We start from the raw sequence: 12,788 nt of genomic DNA on the forward strand, positions 1-12,788 counted from the left end.
TGGCAAGTGGAATCAGTCAAGAAAATTGTCCATTTCATTTAGATTTTCAAATTTTGTGGAAAATAGGCTTTTAAAGTAAGACCTAATGATTGTTTGGATTTCTTCACTGTCTGTGGTTATGCCCCCCTTTTCATTTCCGATTTTGTTGATTTGGATAGTGTCTCTCTGCCTTTTAGTTAGTTTGGCTAAGGGTTTGTCTATCTTGTTGATTTTCTCAAAGAACCAGCTCTTGGTTTCATTGATTCTTTGGATTGTTTTGTTTCTAATTTACTGATTTCAGCCCTAAGTTTGATTATTTCCAGCCGTTTACTCCTCTTTGGTGTGTTTTTCTAGGGCTTTAGGTGAGCCATTAAGTTGCTAGAATGAGATGTTTCGAATTTCTTCTTGAAGGCACTTAGAGCTATGAACTTTACTCTTAGCACTGCTTTCATTGTGTCCCATAAGTCTGGGTATGTTGTGTCTTCATTTTCATTGAATTCTAGGAAGACTTTCTTTCTTTATTCCTTCTCTGACCCAGCTATCATTTAGTAGCAAGTTGTTCAGTTTCCATGTGTGTGTAAGTTTTTTGCTATTTCTGTTGTTGAGGTCCAGCTTTAGTCCATAGTGATCAGATAGGATACAAGGGATTATTTCAATCTTCTTGTATCTGTTGAGGCTTGCTTTGTGACCAACTATATGGTCTATTTTTGAGAAGGTTCCACGAGGTGCTGAGAAGTAGGCAAATTCTTTTGTGTTGGGGTGAAAGGTTCTGTAGATGTCTGTTAGGTCCAGTTGATTCATGACCTCTGTTAGAGTTATTGTTTCTTTGTTTAATTTCTGTAGATTTTTTTTGTTTTAAAATTATATTTATTTAGTTATCAAAATATTACTACATAATAACATTAATATATAAAATATGTAATAAATATTAGTGTATATTAATAAGTGTGTGCCCCACGGGCAGGTGTAGGGATTAGGAGGCAGTTTGTGGAAACTGCGTGTCTCTTTCACCATGGGGGTCCAGGGGAGTGACCTCAGGTCTCAGGACTGGTGGCAGGTGTCCTTACCTGCTGATCCATTTCACTGGCCCTATTTTAGTAGCCACCTCCAGACTTGGTGGCAAGCACCTTTACCTACTAAGTGATCTCACTGGCCCTACCTAATCGTATTTTGGCAGTAGCTACCTCCACCCCGTACCCTTCCTAGCCTGTAGTGACCACGTTCCTAGTCTAAGTAAATTAACTTAACGGGAAGCAAATGCCAGTGGAGAAGAAGAATGTTTTGTTTCGTTTTTGGTAAAGAAAACGTATTTTTGTTTAACAGTTTTTTTTTTTCTGATAACGGATCAAGAGAAATTCTGACAACACTTGCACAGATGAAGCAAAGGAAGAACCGACTTGGACTGCAGGGCGGGCTGGCCTTCAGGTGCGGGCAGTGCCCTCGGTTCCCAGTCCTTCCTCCAGCTAGCCACGCTCCTCTGGGCTCTCCTCCGGGCTCTTCCCGTGGATCGCAGCCAGGCGACCGGCTGATGCGAGGACTTACTACATCATGACCGGGCTGCGGAAGGGTGGTAAGAAAGCGCCGGACTCACTCCAGACCCGTCTTCTCCGAAAAGGGCTCAGCTACCCGCAGGGGGCGAAACACGTGTGGTTGTTGTGGCGTGACGTCACGAGACCTGCCCCGGAAGTAGTTGCCCCATATCCCGCCCCAACATGGCGGTGCCCAGCTCGTCGGTTCAGCACCTGCTTTTGCTCAGCCTCTGATCTTAGCCTTGGCGGGTTCGGCCGGACCATGGAGGCGCCGGATTTCACGGCCTCGCTAGTGGTGAGTGCAGGGCAGGGAGGGCTGCTGGGTGCAGGCTGCGTGGGAGCCGTGGCGGCTTCTCTGCACCAGCGCTTTTTTCCGGGTTTGCGCAATGGTCTGTCCTCTGGTCACTGGCAGCTAAGTCTAGGACCAAGTCTAGGGGCGTCCCGGGAGCCTCTTCTCAAGATTAGGTGGGTTCTGCTGGGCATTCAGAGGAGGGGAGGAAGCTTGACTCATTGTATTCTTTACTCAAGGCTTTCCTTATACATCACATTCACTCTGAATTTGGGAATTAAAAAACCATGTAAATAAACACTCATGACCCTTCCAAGACACTAGCTGTCCTTTTGCAGTATCTACATACTTAGTTCGTAGTAATCTGCTTCTTTTGTGCCAAGTTTAGGCTTTGAAAATTGTTGGGTTGTGGAGTCGATAGATAGATATTGTTCAATTCCGCCGAATTATGAGACCTCTTGGTGGTGGGGGGGGTCTGTAACAGCAAGTCTACCAGGGAATAATAGACTCAGCAAGACTATGACTGTGATTTCATTGTGGAGGAGCGGACAGAAGTCGATCAGAAACACCTTACTTTTTAAAATGCCCTCTCCAAGAACAGATAGAAATCAGAAGTATTTGTCCACAGAACTAACTAGTGTCCAGTTGAAGGAGATAGAGTGTTGAACAAGAGAAACCTGCCCACAAGAATCAGGTGTTGGAGACCGCGCTGAAGTGAACGTTGGTGTAAATGACAGGTGGGCTAGGTTTCGGGTATGATAGGAATAGGTGAAAGGGAGGACTATCTTGACCAGACGTAGGGGGATCATGGGTTTAAGTTTAGATTTGTTGAAACTTGCGTAGTCCAGAATACTGAGATACACAGAAACATGTTACCTCAGTGAGCTTTCTCTTATAGTAAGGTGAGGCAACAGTAGTAGTTTTGCCAGTTGACATTAAGGTTCTCTGAAAGGATGGATATATGTGCGCTACATGTTATTCAATTTAGTTCTCACAAACAGCTGACGTGTTAGCCCAGCGTTCTGTTTTGATTTCTGTTGTGATAAAACACTGACCAAAACCACCTTAGGGGAGGGAAGGATTTATTTGGCTGACATGTCTTGATCACAGTCCATCACTGAGGGAAGCTAAGGCAGGAACTAAAACAGAGACTGAGGAGGAGTGCTGCCTCTGGTCTTACTGCCCTGCTTTCTTATACGATCCAGGACTATTTGCCTAGGGTAGCACAATCCACAGTAGGCTGAGTCCTCCCATATTAATCATTAATTTAAAAAAAATGCCCCATAGACTTGCCTACAGGCCAATCTGATGGAGGCATTTTCTTACCTGAGGTTCCCTTTTCCCTGATGATTCTGACTTGGAGCTCAGGCTTCATTCTAGGTAGTTCAGTGTTGGGGGTCTATGTTTTTACCTGCTTATTGATTTCTTAGATCAGCAACAGTAGTGGTTTCAAAAAAGGGCTGGAGTTAACAAAAGAAGGATGATTTAAAAATGAACTTACAGAGGGACTAGAGATGGCTTAGCAGTTAGGAGCACTTGCTGGGTTTGGTCCCAGCACCCACACGGCAATCACAACCCTCAGGTACTGAAGTTCCAGCACATTGTATGCCTCCTCCTCGATTCTGGGCATCAAGCATGAATGTTGGTGCACAAATATACACACAGGCAAAACACCCATCACATAAATAAGTAGATAATGTTACTAAACTGAACACATAGAAAAGTACAGTTTTTGTCATTGTTTGGTAGAGGTTCAAGGTAGGGTCAGTGAGTGGCACTTCCAAGAAGTTGGATTTCATTCATTCCAACTGAAGAACAGTCCCCACACCCCCGCTATTACAGTTTATGAGACTACCAAGACTGTCTTTCTTATCTCATTTTTTAAAAAATCTTTTATTTTTCAGTGAGAGAGGGGTGCTTGGATAGTTTTAGTGTTCATTAATTTAGCTGTGAATTATTTGTTCTGAAGTTTTGTTTCTCCTTCTAAACCCTAACATTGCATGCCGATCGCTACTTTAAGTTTTAATCACACGAAGTTTGAGTAAAATAATGAAAAGTCAGATAAAAGGAAAAAGTTACACTTCCAGTTATCCTACCTTCATAAGCCAGCTATCTTCTGATAGAGTAGTGTCGTCCCTGTCCTCAGAGACTAATGGTCTAGGAGGAGGCAATTATTTGTAAAGTAAGACTTGAATTTAGAGCTTTTAACCTATGAATTTAATTAAGTTTAATATTTGAATGTAATCATTCTTTGGTAGAGGCCTCCTTATTTTTTGCATGATTTTTAATATTGGCATTGGTAACCTATGAATGATATCAGTAACCACACAATTCCAAAGTAATATCTCATATGTTTTGATAGACTCACCTGTAAAAATAATAGCCCATTAACTGGTTATGGGCCAGGCATTCTAATCTAATGAGGTTCATTTGGGCTTAGGGTGATGGCTCAGTGGTTAAAGCACCTGCAGTGTAAGTGTGAGGACCCCATGCTGCTAGGTATGGTGGCTCATTTGTTTGTAATTCCAGTGCTCAGAAGGTGGAGAAAAGGTGTCACTGGAGCAAGCTGGCTAGCTGGACTAGCCTTTTGGTGATCTCTGGGCTCAAGTGAGGGACCCTGCCTCAGTCAGTAAAGTAGAGAGACAATGAAGAAGACTTCTGACTCAAGGTTGGGTTTTCACTTACCTGTACTTATACACACACACACACACACACACACACAGGCAATACATGCAAGCATGTACGCATACCACACACAAACATAACTAAAACAGGTTCATTTAATTGTATTTTTTTCTTATTTAAAAAAAAAAGAATTGTACACTTTATTCATTTTTTTTCCAGTAATGGAGATTAGCCCAGGGCTTCATGCATGCTGGACAACTGCTCTCCTCCTACCTCTGACTTACATTTTATATTTTATATAAAATTTAGATATGTTTACATAATGTATTTTATATTTCTCATTTTATTTTTTCTGTCCACTCTTCCTTTTCTTCTCCTGCTATTTTGTGGTCGGGATGGAACTCAAGCCCTTCTACATGCTAGACATGCTGTAGCATCTAGCTACCACTTAATTGTTTTTAATTTTCATTTAATATTATTTACTTCTCAAAAATTCTTGAAGCATAGGTACTCTTTTTGTACATGAAGAGACGGAAATGAAATAGCTTTTTAAGAAGACCTAAGGCTCTCCCAGGAAGTTGAGCTTGAGCTAGCTCTGTCTGATAACAACAAACCTGTGTTCCTAGGAAGTAATTTAATCTGAGAATTTCTGAAGAAATGGAAGACTAGTCAAGCTACATTTGCACTCTTAAGAACAACCTCCTTAAACAGATTGAACCTCACAGTCTTCTTGTCAGGAGGGGATGATGAATAGAAGGGTTCTGGAGAAGTGTCCAGAGTACAAGTACCACTGTGACCGGGGAATACCAGGAAATTTTATCTTCCAGTTTTTTTTGGGGGGGGGAGCTCTGCAGTGGCAGAGGTGCTGGGTTAGCTGTCTAGCAAGCTGAAGGTGACCGACTTGACTTGTACTCAGAAAAATCTTTCGTTATCATACGTGATGGTTAGTATGAAGGTAAATGTAAACACAATTGTGAGAGGAGTAGAGGAGGTAGCTTCTAACTCTCTCTGGAAGGTTGGGAATGGCTTTATGAGGAATATAGCGTTTGGTTGCTGCCAAACTAGCAGACTGGTTTTTGGCAAGGATATGTATGTCTGTGGGGTGAAAAGGGGAGAAGAGAGTGAGGAGCAGTGGGAAAACTGGTCTTCTGGGAGTATGTTGGGTAAGAAGGGCGTTTCAGACTGAGAGAAAAACCTAAGCTAAAGCAGAGACAGGAGAAACTTCTGGACATGCTCGAGAACTGTAGTAGTTGGAGTGGGTGTTACTCCAGGTTTTGTGGGAGTGTACAGGTTGCTGATGGAGAGGAGGGAGCAAGGGTCCAGGACTTGGGTTCACACATAGTTACGTTTACTCAGAAGTGGGAATGTACAGCATGTATTGTAGTATTTTCTAATTGATAAGTTTAAGAGCATAATGTGTGTTTCTCTGCTGGGAGAGGCATTGGTTGATGTGTGTGTGTGTGTGTGTGTTTATGCTTGTAGGCCAGAGGTCAACCTCCACTATTGTTCCTCAAAAATTTCCCACCATGTTTAATAGGTTTTGTCAACTCGACATAAGCTAGGCAGGTCTTGGGGGGTAGAACATTGTTGTCATTGTGTTTTTTTGTTGTTGTTTGTTGTTGTTGTTTTTTGATTAGTGATGATTTGAGAGGGCCCGGCCCACTGTAGGTGGTGCCATTACTGGACACATGGCCCTGGGTAGTATAAAAAAGCAAGCTGAGTGAGTCATGGAGAACTAGCTAATAAGCACCACTTGTCCATGGTTTTTGCCTCCTCTCCTGCCTGCAGATTGCTGCTCGAGCCCTCCTTTCCTCAGTGATAGACCATGACCGGTCAGCCAAATAAACTCCTTCCTCTCCAAGTAACTTTTGGTCATGATGTTTTATCATAGCAATAGAATGCAAACTAAACACCCACCTTGTTTTTTGAGAGAGAATCTCTTACTGGGACTTACGGTGCAGGTAGGCTGGTAACCAGCAAGTCCCAGCGATCCTCCTGCCTCAGCCTCCCCAGTGCTGGAGGCTGGAGTTATACCTGTGCATGTTGTACAGCAGTGCCCTTTAGCCAGACTGCCGCCATGTTCTTGAGTCCAGCTGGGCCTGCTTCTTGCAGACTGTCATCACAGCCTGATTCTTGATTCCGTCATAGGAGGAAGGGGAGTCACTTGACTATCCTGACATGCAACTCAAATGGAGGTTTCTCATGTCTGGTACTGTATGTATGGGGAGCATTGTCAGCTCAAGTGGCTTATCTTCATTTAAGATACACAGACACACTCTCACACACACACTCATGCGCTCTTATGTTCCTACACACTGTGTATAATTTTAGGTAAATATAAAATAATACGATTCCTTGATGCTTTATTGACTGTCCTTGGTGTTCCTTGTCCCTCCTCTCTCCCTTTCATTCCATATTGACTTCCCTCCCCACTCCCATCAAAAAACAGAGCCTCCCTCTGTTTTTTCCGTTTTCCCCCTTCATTCCACCTCAATACTGCCATTCCTTTTTCTAGCCCCCTCCCATGGTTTATTTTTACTTTCCTGGTTTCTAAGGTTATTCCATTTATTTTTACAGCTGAATAGTATTTCATTGTGTATATATATGTATGTTGCACTTGAAAAGAGGCGGAAGGTTCAGGAATTCAAGGCTAATTTGTGTAACAAATTCGAGGCTAATTTGTTCTCTCTTCTCTCAGAGAGAGAGGAGGGGAGTTGGAGAGGAAGCTATAAAGCTCACTGGTCAGCTACTGGAACTGAGTTCATAAGTTTCAGGTTTAGTGAGATTTATCTCAAAAAGTTAGGTGAAGAGCAATCAAGGAAAGATGCCTGCTGTCTACTGTGCTCTGTACACAGCCACAGGAACAGTACATATCCCATATACAAAATTAAAACAAAGGAACCAAAAGAGTGCTTGCTTAAACATGCTTATGGTAATTTCGGAAAGACACAACAATAATAAAAGTAGCTACTTAAGTAATTTGGACACTTTGTACTCTCTTCTCTTTTAAATGGCTTCAAATAGTTTACTGAATTATGAGAGTAAATCAAGAATGAGCTTTATTTTTATTTTAAAAATATATTCAATTCATTAAAATTAATCTAAAAAGTAAAAAAAAGTACAAGTTGCAAATGTAGCACAATTGGTAAGTATATTTTCTTATAAAAATGCAAGTCCTTTGAGTATTGCAGAGAAATTTGTGGACTGAACGATGTGAGAAATCAGTTTAAAGCTTCCTCAGGGCTTGGGAGGTAGTGCGGAAGCGGAGTGCTTGCCTAGTATGGGCGGGAGTTCACAGCCCTGACCCTGCATGGGAGAAAAAGAAGACAAGGCTCTGGTCTCCTGTCCTACATGCTGACAGCTCACCTTTCTCTCTTCTCTTCCTCCTCCTTTTGCACAGGCTGGAGGGGTAGCAGGTGTCTCCGTTGACTTGATATTATTTCCTTTGGATACGATTAAGACAAGGCTGCAGAGCCCCCAAGGATTTAGCAAGGCTGGAGGTTTTCGTGGAATATATGCTGGTGTCCCTTCTACAGCTATTGGATCCTTTCCCAATGGTAAGGGCGTTGATAGTCACAGTGTTCAGAAGCCAAGATAATGGGTTTATTTTCAGATTAGCAGAAGATGTTATCTGCGTAAAGTTCCCATGTGTTACAGCTGTTCCTCTGCATTGACTTTTGTTCTTTGATTATATTTAAACAGAATTCAAATTCAGAGAGTGTTGTAGATTCCATTTCAGGATGTTTATTAAAAAAAAAAAAAAAGAAAAGCAGCAAAAATATAATCTTTTAAAAATGGTTTTGCTATTTAACCCCTCAGTTAGAATCTTTAAAATGTTGCTTTTTCTCCATGATTCCTTAATGTAGTGGTCTTCAGCCTTGCCTGTGTACTAGAATTCTCAGGCAGCTTTCTAAAGGAGTGTTCAGACCTTCCCAGGTGACCCCAGCGTGATCACTGCTTTGGGATGTGAGCAGGTGAGACCGCAAGGAATTGCTCATTGTAAATTGCTCTTAGATGAGGCTGGCGCTTTGTTGTTTTGTCCTGGATACTCTACAGCCGATGCCTGTTGTTAGGGCTTCAAAGTGTCCCGCCTTTCGATGCTTTCATTTGGTAACTAGGATGATGTGTTTTTACTTTATCTGCTTCTGAGAATATCTATTTCCAGTTACCTGATTTTAGTTGTTTACCAATGGATGCTTTATTTTTCCTCTGGATGGAGTCCAGGACCTTGCACATGCTGAGCAGGCAGTGTTCTCTTGAGCTCCATCCATTTCCCAACTCCTCGTCCCTCGTGGGTACATCTAATGCTCAAAAGTAAACTACGCCAACTAGCTAAAGTGATGCACAGCAGGCATCCACAAAATCACGGCTCTAGGGGCTTCTTAAATCCTCAGGTTCATTTTCTCTTTCTCCAGGGTAATGAGTGACTGTGTTAACCTTTTGGGCATGTGCCTAGTCTTTGAACACAGCCTTCACGTAAACTTGTAGTGCGGAGAAAGAGTAGTTTTTTCATCCTTTTGTGGGCTTGTACTTACCATTTCTTACCTTGTAATTTAATAATTATGGTCACAGCGTTTGAGAGGCATTCCTTGGTAGGTGAGGTATTTATTTACACTTAAAAGACTTTACTTTGACATTTCAGCTGCTGCATTTTTTCTCACCTACGAATATGTGAAATATTTGCTGCATACTGACTCAGCTTCGCACTTTAGGCCCTTGAAGCACATGCTGGCTGCCTCCGCGGGAGAAGTGGTGAGCAAAAGTCTATAAAAAAGTACATGAAATATTTCAGAAATGTAAATTATGCCTGTGTTTGTTTGTACAAATGATCGTTTCAGCTTTAAAAATTAAATTTCTTTTAACTTAAAGATAAAATCTAAAAATTGTATGTATCTTTCAATGCAATGCTTTAAAACGTATATAATGCTATTTATCTTACTTTGAGGTCAAATTCAGAGCTTTTAAATGCTAGACAAACTGTGTTACTGTGTCAGATTTTACTGTGCAATGCTTATATCAGAGAATGTGGTAAAACCCCAATAAATATGAATGGATTAAACGTGACTTAGGATGTAAGAAAAGTCCATTATGTACTATTGTAAGAGGCAGCCCTGAAACCTCATTATACAGATAGAATTAAAGGGATGAAGAAAGGTAATCCATAGAAGTTTGGTCGGTGTTGTTTGTATTAGTGTAGCTGAATTGAAGTAATCTTCCCGGAATGACCTCTACAGCCTAGTTTAAGGTACTTAGTCACAGAGAAATTAAGGTAGAGTGAAGTAGCACCGTGATTATGAAAAGGGGTGGGGTGCAGGGCAGGCACTGTGGCAGACACTCTGGCCTCTCTGTCACTGCAATGAAACCCAGATGTCTGGTGTCTCCTGCCCTGGAACACTGGGCTTGGCATTTTACATGGGTGCTGGGGTCCAACCCAGGCCCTCATGCTTGCGTTTCACTGAATGATGTGCTTCCCCAGTTCTTCCTTGCTTATTTAATTCCCTACAACAGCATGAACCCTGAGCTTGCGTGCGGCCCCTAAACTAAGTTCTAGCTCCAGCCCTGCCCTTATCCATTATTTTGTACTTGCATGTTGCATTGATCAACCCCAAATGTATTTTCATAAGTTCTGCATTTGGTTTACATTTTCTTTCTTCCTTTCTTCTTTCTTCCTTCGCTCCTTCCTTCCTTTCTTCTTTCTCCTTCCTTCCTCCCTTCCTTTCTTCTTTCTCCTTCCTTCCTCCCTTCCTTCTTTCTTCCCCCCTTTCTTTCTTTCTTTCTTTCTTTCTTTCTTTCTTTCTTTCTTTCTCTCTCTCTCTCTCTCTCTTTTTCTTTCTCTCTTTCTCTTTTTCTTTCTTTCTCTCTTTCTCTTTCTCTCTCTTTCTTTCTTTCTTTCTTCCTTTCCTTTCTTTTCTTTCTTTCTCACAGAGTTTCTCCGTGTGTATCCCTGGCTGTCCTGAAATCACTCTGTAGACCAGTCTGGCCTCGAACTCATAGAGATCCTCCTGCCTCTGCCTCCCGAGTGCTGGGATTAAAGGGATGTGCCACCATCACCCAGGTTGGCTTATATTTTCTATATGTTGTTGAAAGCAGGCAACAAAATTAGAATTTAGTCATTCTTTTCACTTCACCTGAGACCTTGTTGGCTGAAAGCTAGACTTTCTTCAGTTGCCACACTCTTGAGTTTACTGGGAGAATTTATAGAGATGTGTATTAGTTTCTGCTGTGCTGCTGTGGCCACCATATTAGTTTGATTAATTTGAAAGGAGGAAAAGTTTATTTTGGCTCATAGTTTTTAGAGTATTTCAGTCTGTCATGGTAGTGAAGGAATGGCAGGACAGCTCAGTTGATGGTGTCAGGAGCCTGTGGCCACCATGTAGCAGAGAACAAGGCAAGAAGAGTCAAGAGCAGAGGCCACCTTCAGAGCCCACACTTGGTAGTCTGCTGTCGCCCATGGACCCCACCGCTTCAAGGAGCCACAGCCTCCCTGAATGGTGCCACCAGCTGGGGACCATGTAGCGTAATAAGGTAGGGCAAATAACAGCTTGACATTTTGTCTATTAGAGGTAAATGTCTTCATTTGTAGAAACTTTCATATGATCGGATGCCTCTGATATCTGTAATTATTACTTTTAATGAATGGGGGCTTTTAGTTTAATTTGGTTGTGCAGACTTTTGGACATGAGGTGGATGGGGGCAGGTCTTAGAGTTGAGAGCCGCTCATCTGTAAGAGCGAGGATGCAGCTCGAGGACACGCACAATCACTGCTTCTCTTAGGGTTCTTTGATCCCTTAGGTAGCAAGGCCTTATCCCAACGCCTGTTTGTCATTGCTGTGACTCCAGGGGCACTTAGGAGGAGAACTGAGGAGCAGGGTGCATATATTGAGGGCTTGGGGCAGGCAGCATTTTCTGTGTTGACTTCTAGTTGATTTAAAACTCATTTGTTGGGAGTGCAGCTAGAGAGATAGCTCAGTAGTTACGTGCCTATACTGTTCTTCCTGAGGACCCGAGAACCCACATCAGAGCCACCTGTAACTTCAGTTAGGGATCTGACACACACCTTTGCCTTCTCTCACCCGCAACGACCCACATACAGGCACACAGACCCATAATAAAAATAATTTAAAAAGTGTGACAGTAAAACTCATTTATTTCGTCAAAAAGTTTTCCAGATTTCAGGTGGGGTAGATGACCTCCAGGCCCCATTCTTGCTTTGGGGTTGCTGGGAGGTGAGAAGCAGCCTTTCTTGGATGTGGCAGTGGTAGGCTCCCTGTCCAGGTGGATGGCCCCGCATCCGTGCATATGTGCGGCATTGACTGGACTGAGTGGGCCATTAGAAAAAGCAGAGGTTTGTAGGGGACATGTTGAGGAGGACGTGGGGGTTGAAGGGAAGAAACGGGGCTCAGGTGCTCATGATCATATTTCAGACATGTTTGAATTTCTCAAGAATAAATACAAAATTTAAAAAGTTTTCCAGACTTCTGAAGTTTACAGAAGTGTTCTAATGTACTAATAGTCTGGAAACTTAGTTCAAAACTCTAAAGTTCAGGGTCAGCTTGTCAAACTGTTTAACAATTGTATATATTACCTCCTTCCATTTACAGTATCTTGTTTTTGTTTTGTAGACCACAAAATTTGTGTCCCAGTTTCTTGTAAATGTGCTAAAAATAAGAGAAGGAAGCAAGTGGGCCCAGGAAGTACAATTTCATATGTAAAATAAAAGGAGTGGGAAACTCACTCTTAGCAGTCACTGCTCAGAGGTACACAGCCTAGGGAACCAGGAGTAGGTCACTGCGCCATTCCTAGACAGCATCTTTGCTCTCACCAGCCTTGTTATGCTGCAGACAGATTCCTTAGAAACAGTGGTGTATTTTCTTGGTATTGAATATGTCCAGTTTCCTTGTTGTAGTGATTAGAAAAGCAACTTGGAAAGAAACGAGCACTGCCAAGTAGTAAGCATTCCCTGTAGCCGTAGCAGCTGCTTGATTAAATGTTAATGGGGAATCAATATGACCCTAATCACAGCCTTCTGCCTTCTGCTTACAATTTGGAATACAGAGAAATCGATCAGATAAGATTTAATATGTAACCACAGCAAGAAGAGTCCCGTTTGGGCCATTTTATTAGGAAGTTTGTTGTACCAAATCTCTAAATCCCTACCTCAATTATTTCCCAGCCCAGTTTTCATCACACACAGAACAAGTCCTGTGAGAAGCAGAATCCATAATGAGGTTCAAGGTACGGCAGCTTTCCCTTAATGGTGTTGGCACCATTACCTAGCAGCGCTGATGCTCTAACCGTTTTCAGACTTTCCTCTCCTTGAATCTCACGCTTCTTAGAGCTTGGTTTCTGCTACTTTTAGAAATACA

At 42.3% G+C, this 12,788-nt stretch overlaps 1 protein-coding gene across 4 annotated transcripts in view; it reads left to right on the plus strand.

Moving 5' to 3' along the window:
• Positions 1–1,654: 1,654 nt before the first annotated feature.
• Slc25a26 (solute carrier family 25 member 26) overlaps positions 1,655–12,788 on the plus strand; it is a 91,924-nt gene continuing 80,790 nt past the window's right edge. For all 4 annotated transcript variants that reach the window (XM_060383827.1, XM_021631952.2, XM_021631953.2 and 1 more), the window contains exons 1-3: positions 1,655–1,803; positions 7,823–7,979; positions 9,065–9,174. In XM_060383827.1, coding sequence (XP_060239810.1) covers positions 1,771–1,803; positions 7,823–7,979; positions 9,065–9,174 — 300 coding nt within the window. In that variant the 5' untranslated portion in view covers positions 1,655–1,770. The remainder of the gene's footprint in view (positions 1,804–7,822; positions 7,980–9,064; positions 9,175–12,788) is intronic.

Source organism: Meriones unguiculatus, chromosome 5, assembly GCF_030254825.1.
Source record: "Meriones unguiculatus strain TT.TT164.6M chromosome 5, Bangor_MerUng_6.1, whole genome shotgun sequence".
Taxonomy (NCBI): domain Eukaryota; kingdom Metazoa; phylum Chordata; class Mammalia; order Rodentia; family Muridae; genus Meriones; species Meriones unguiculatus.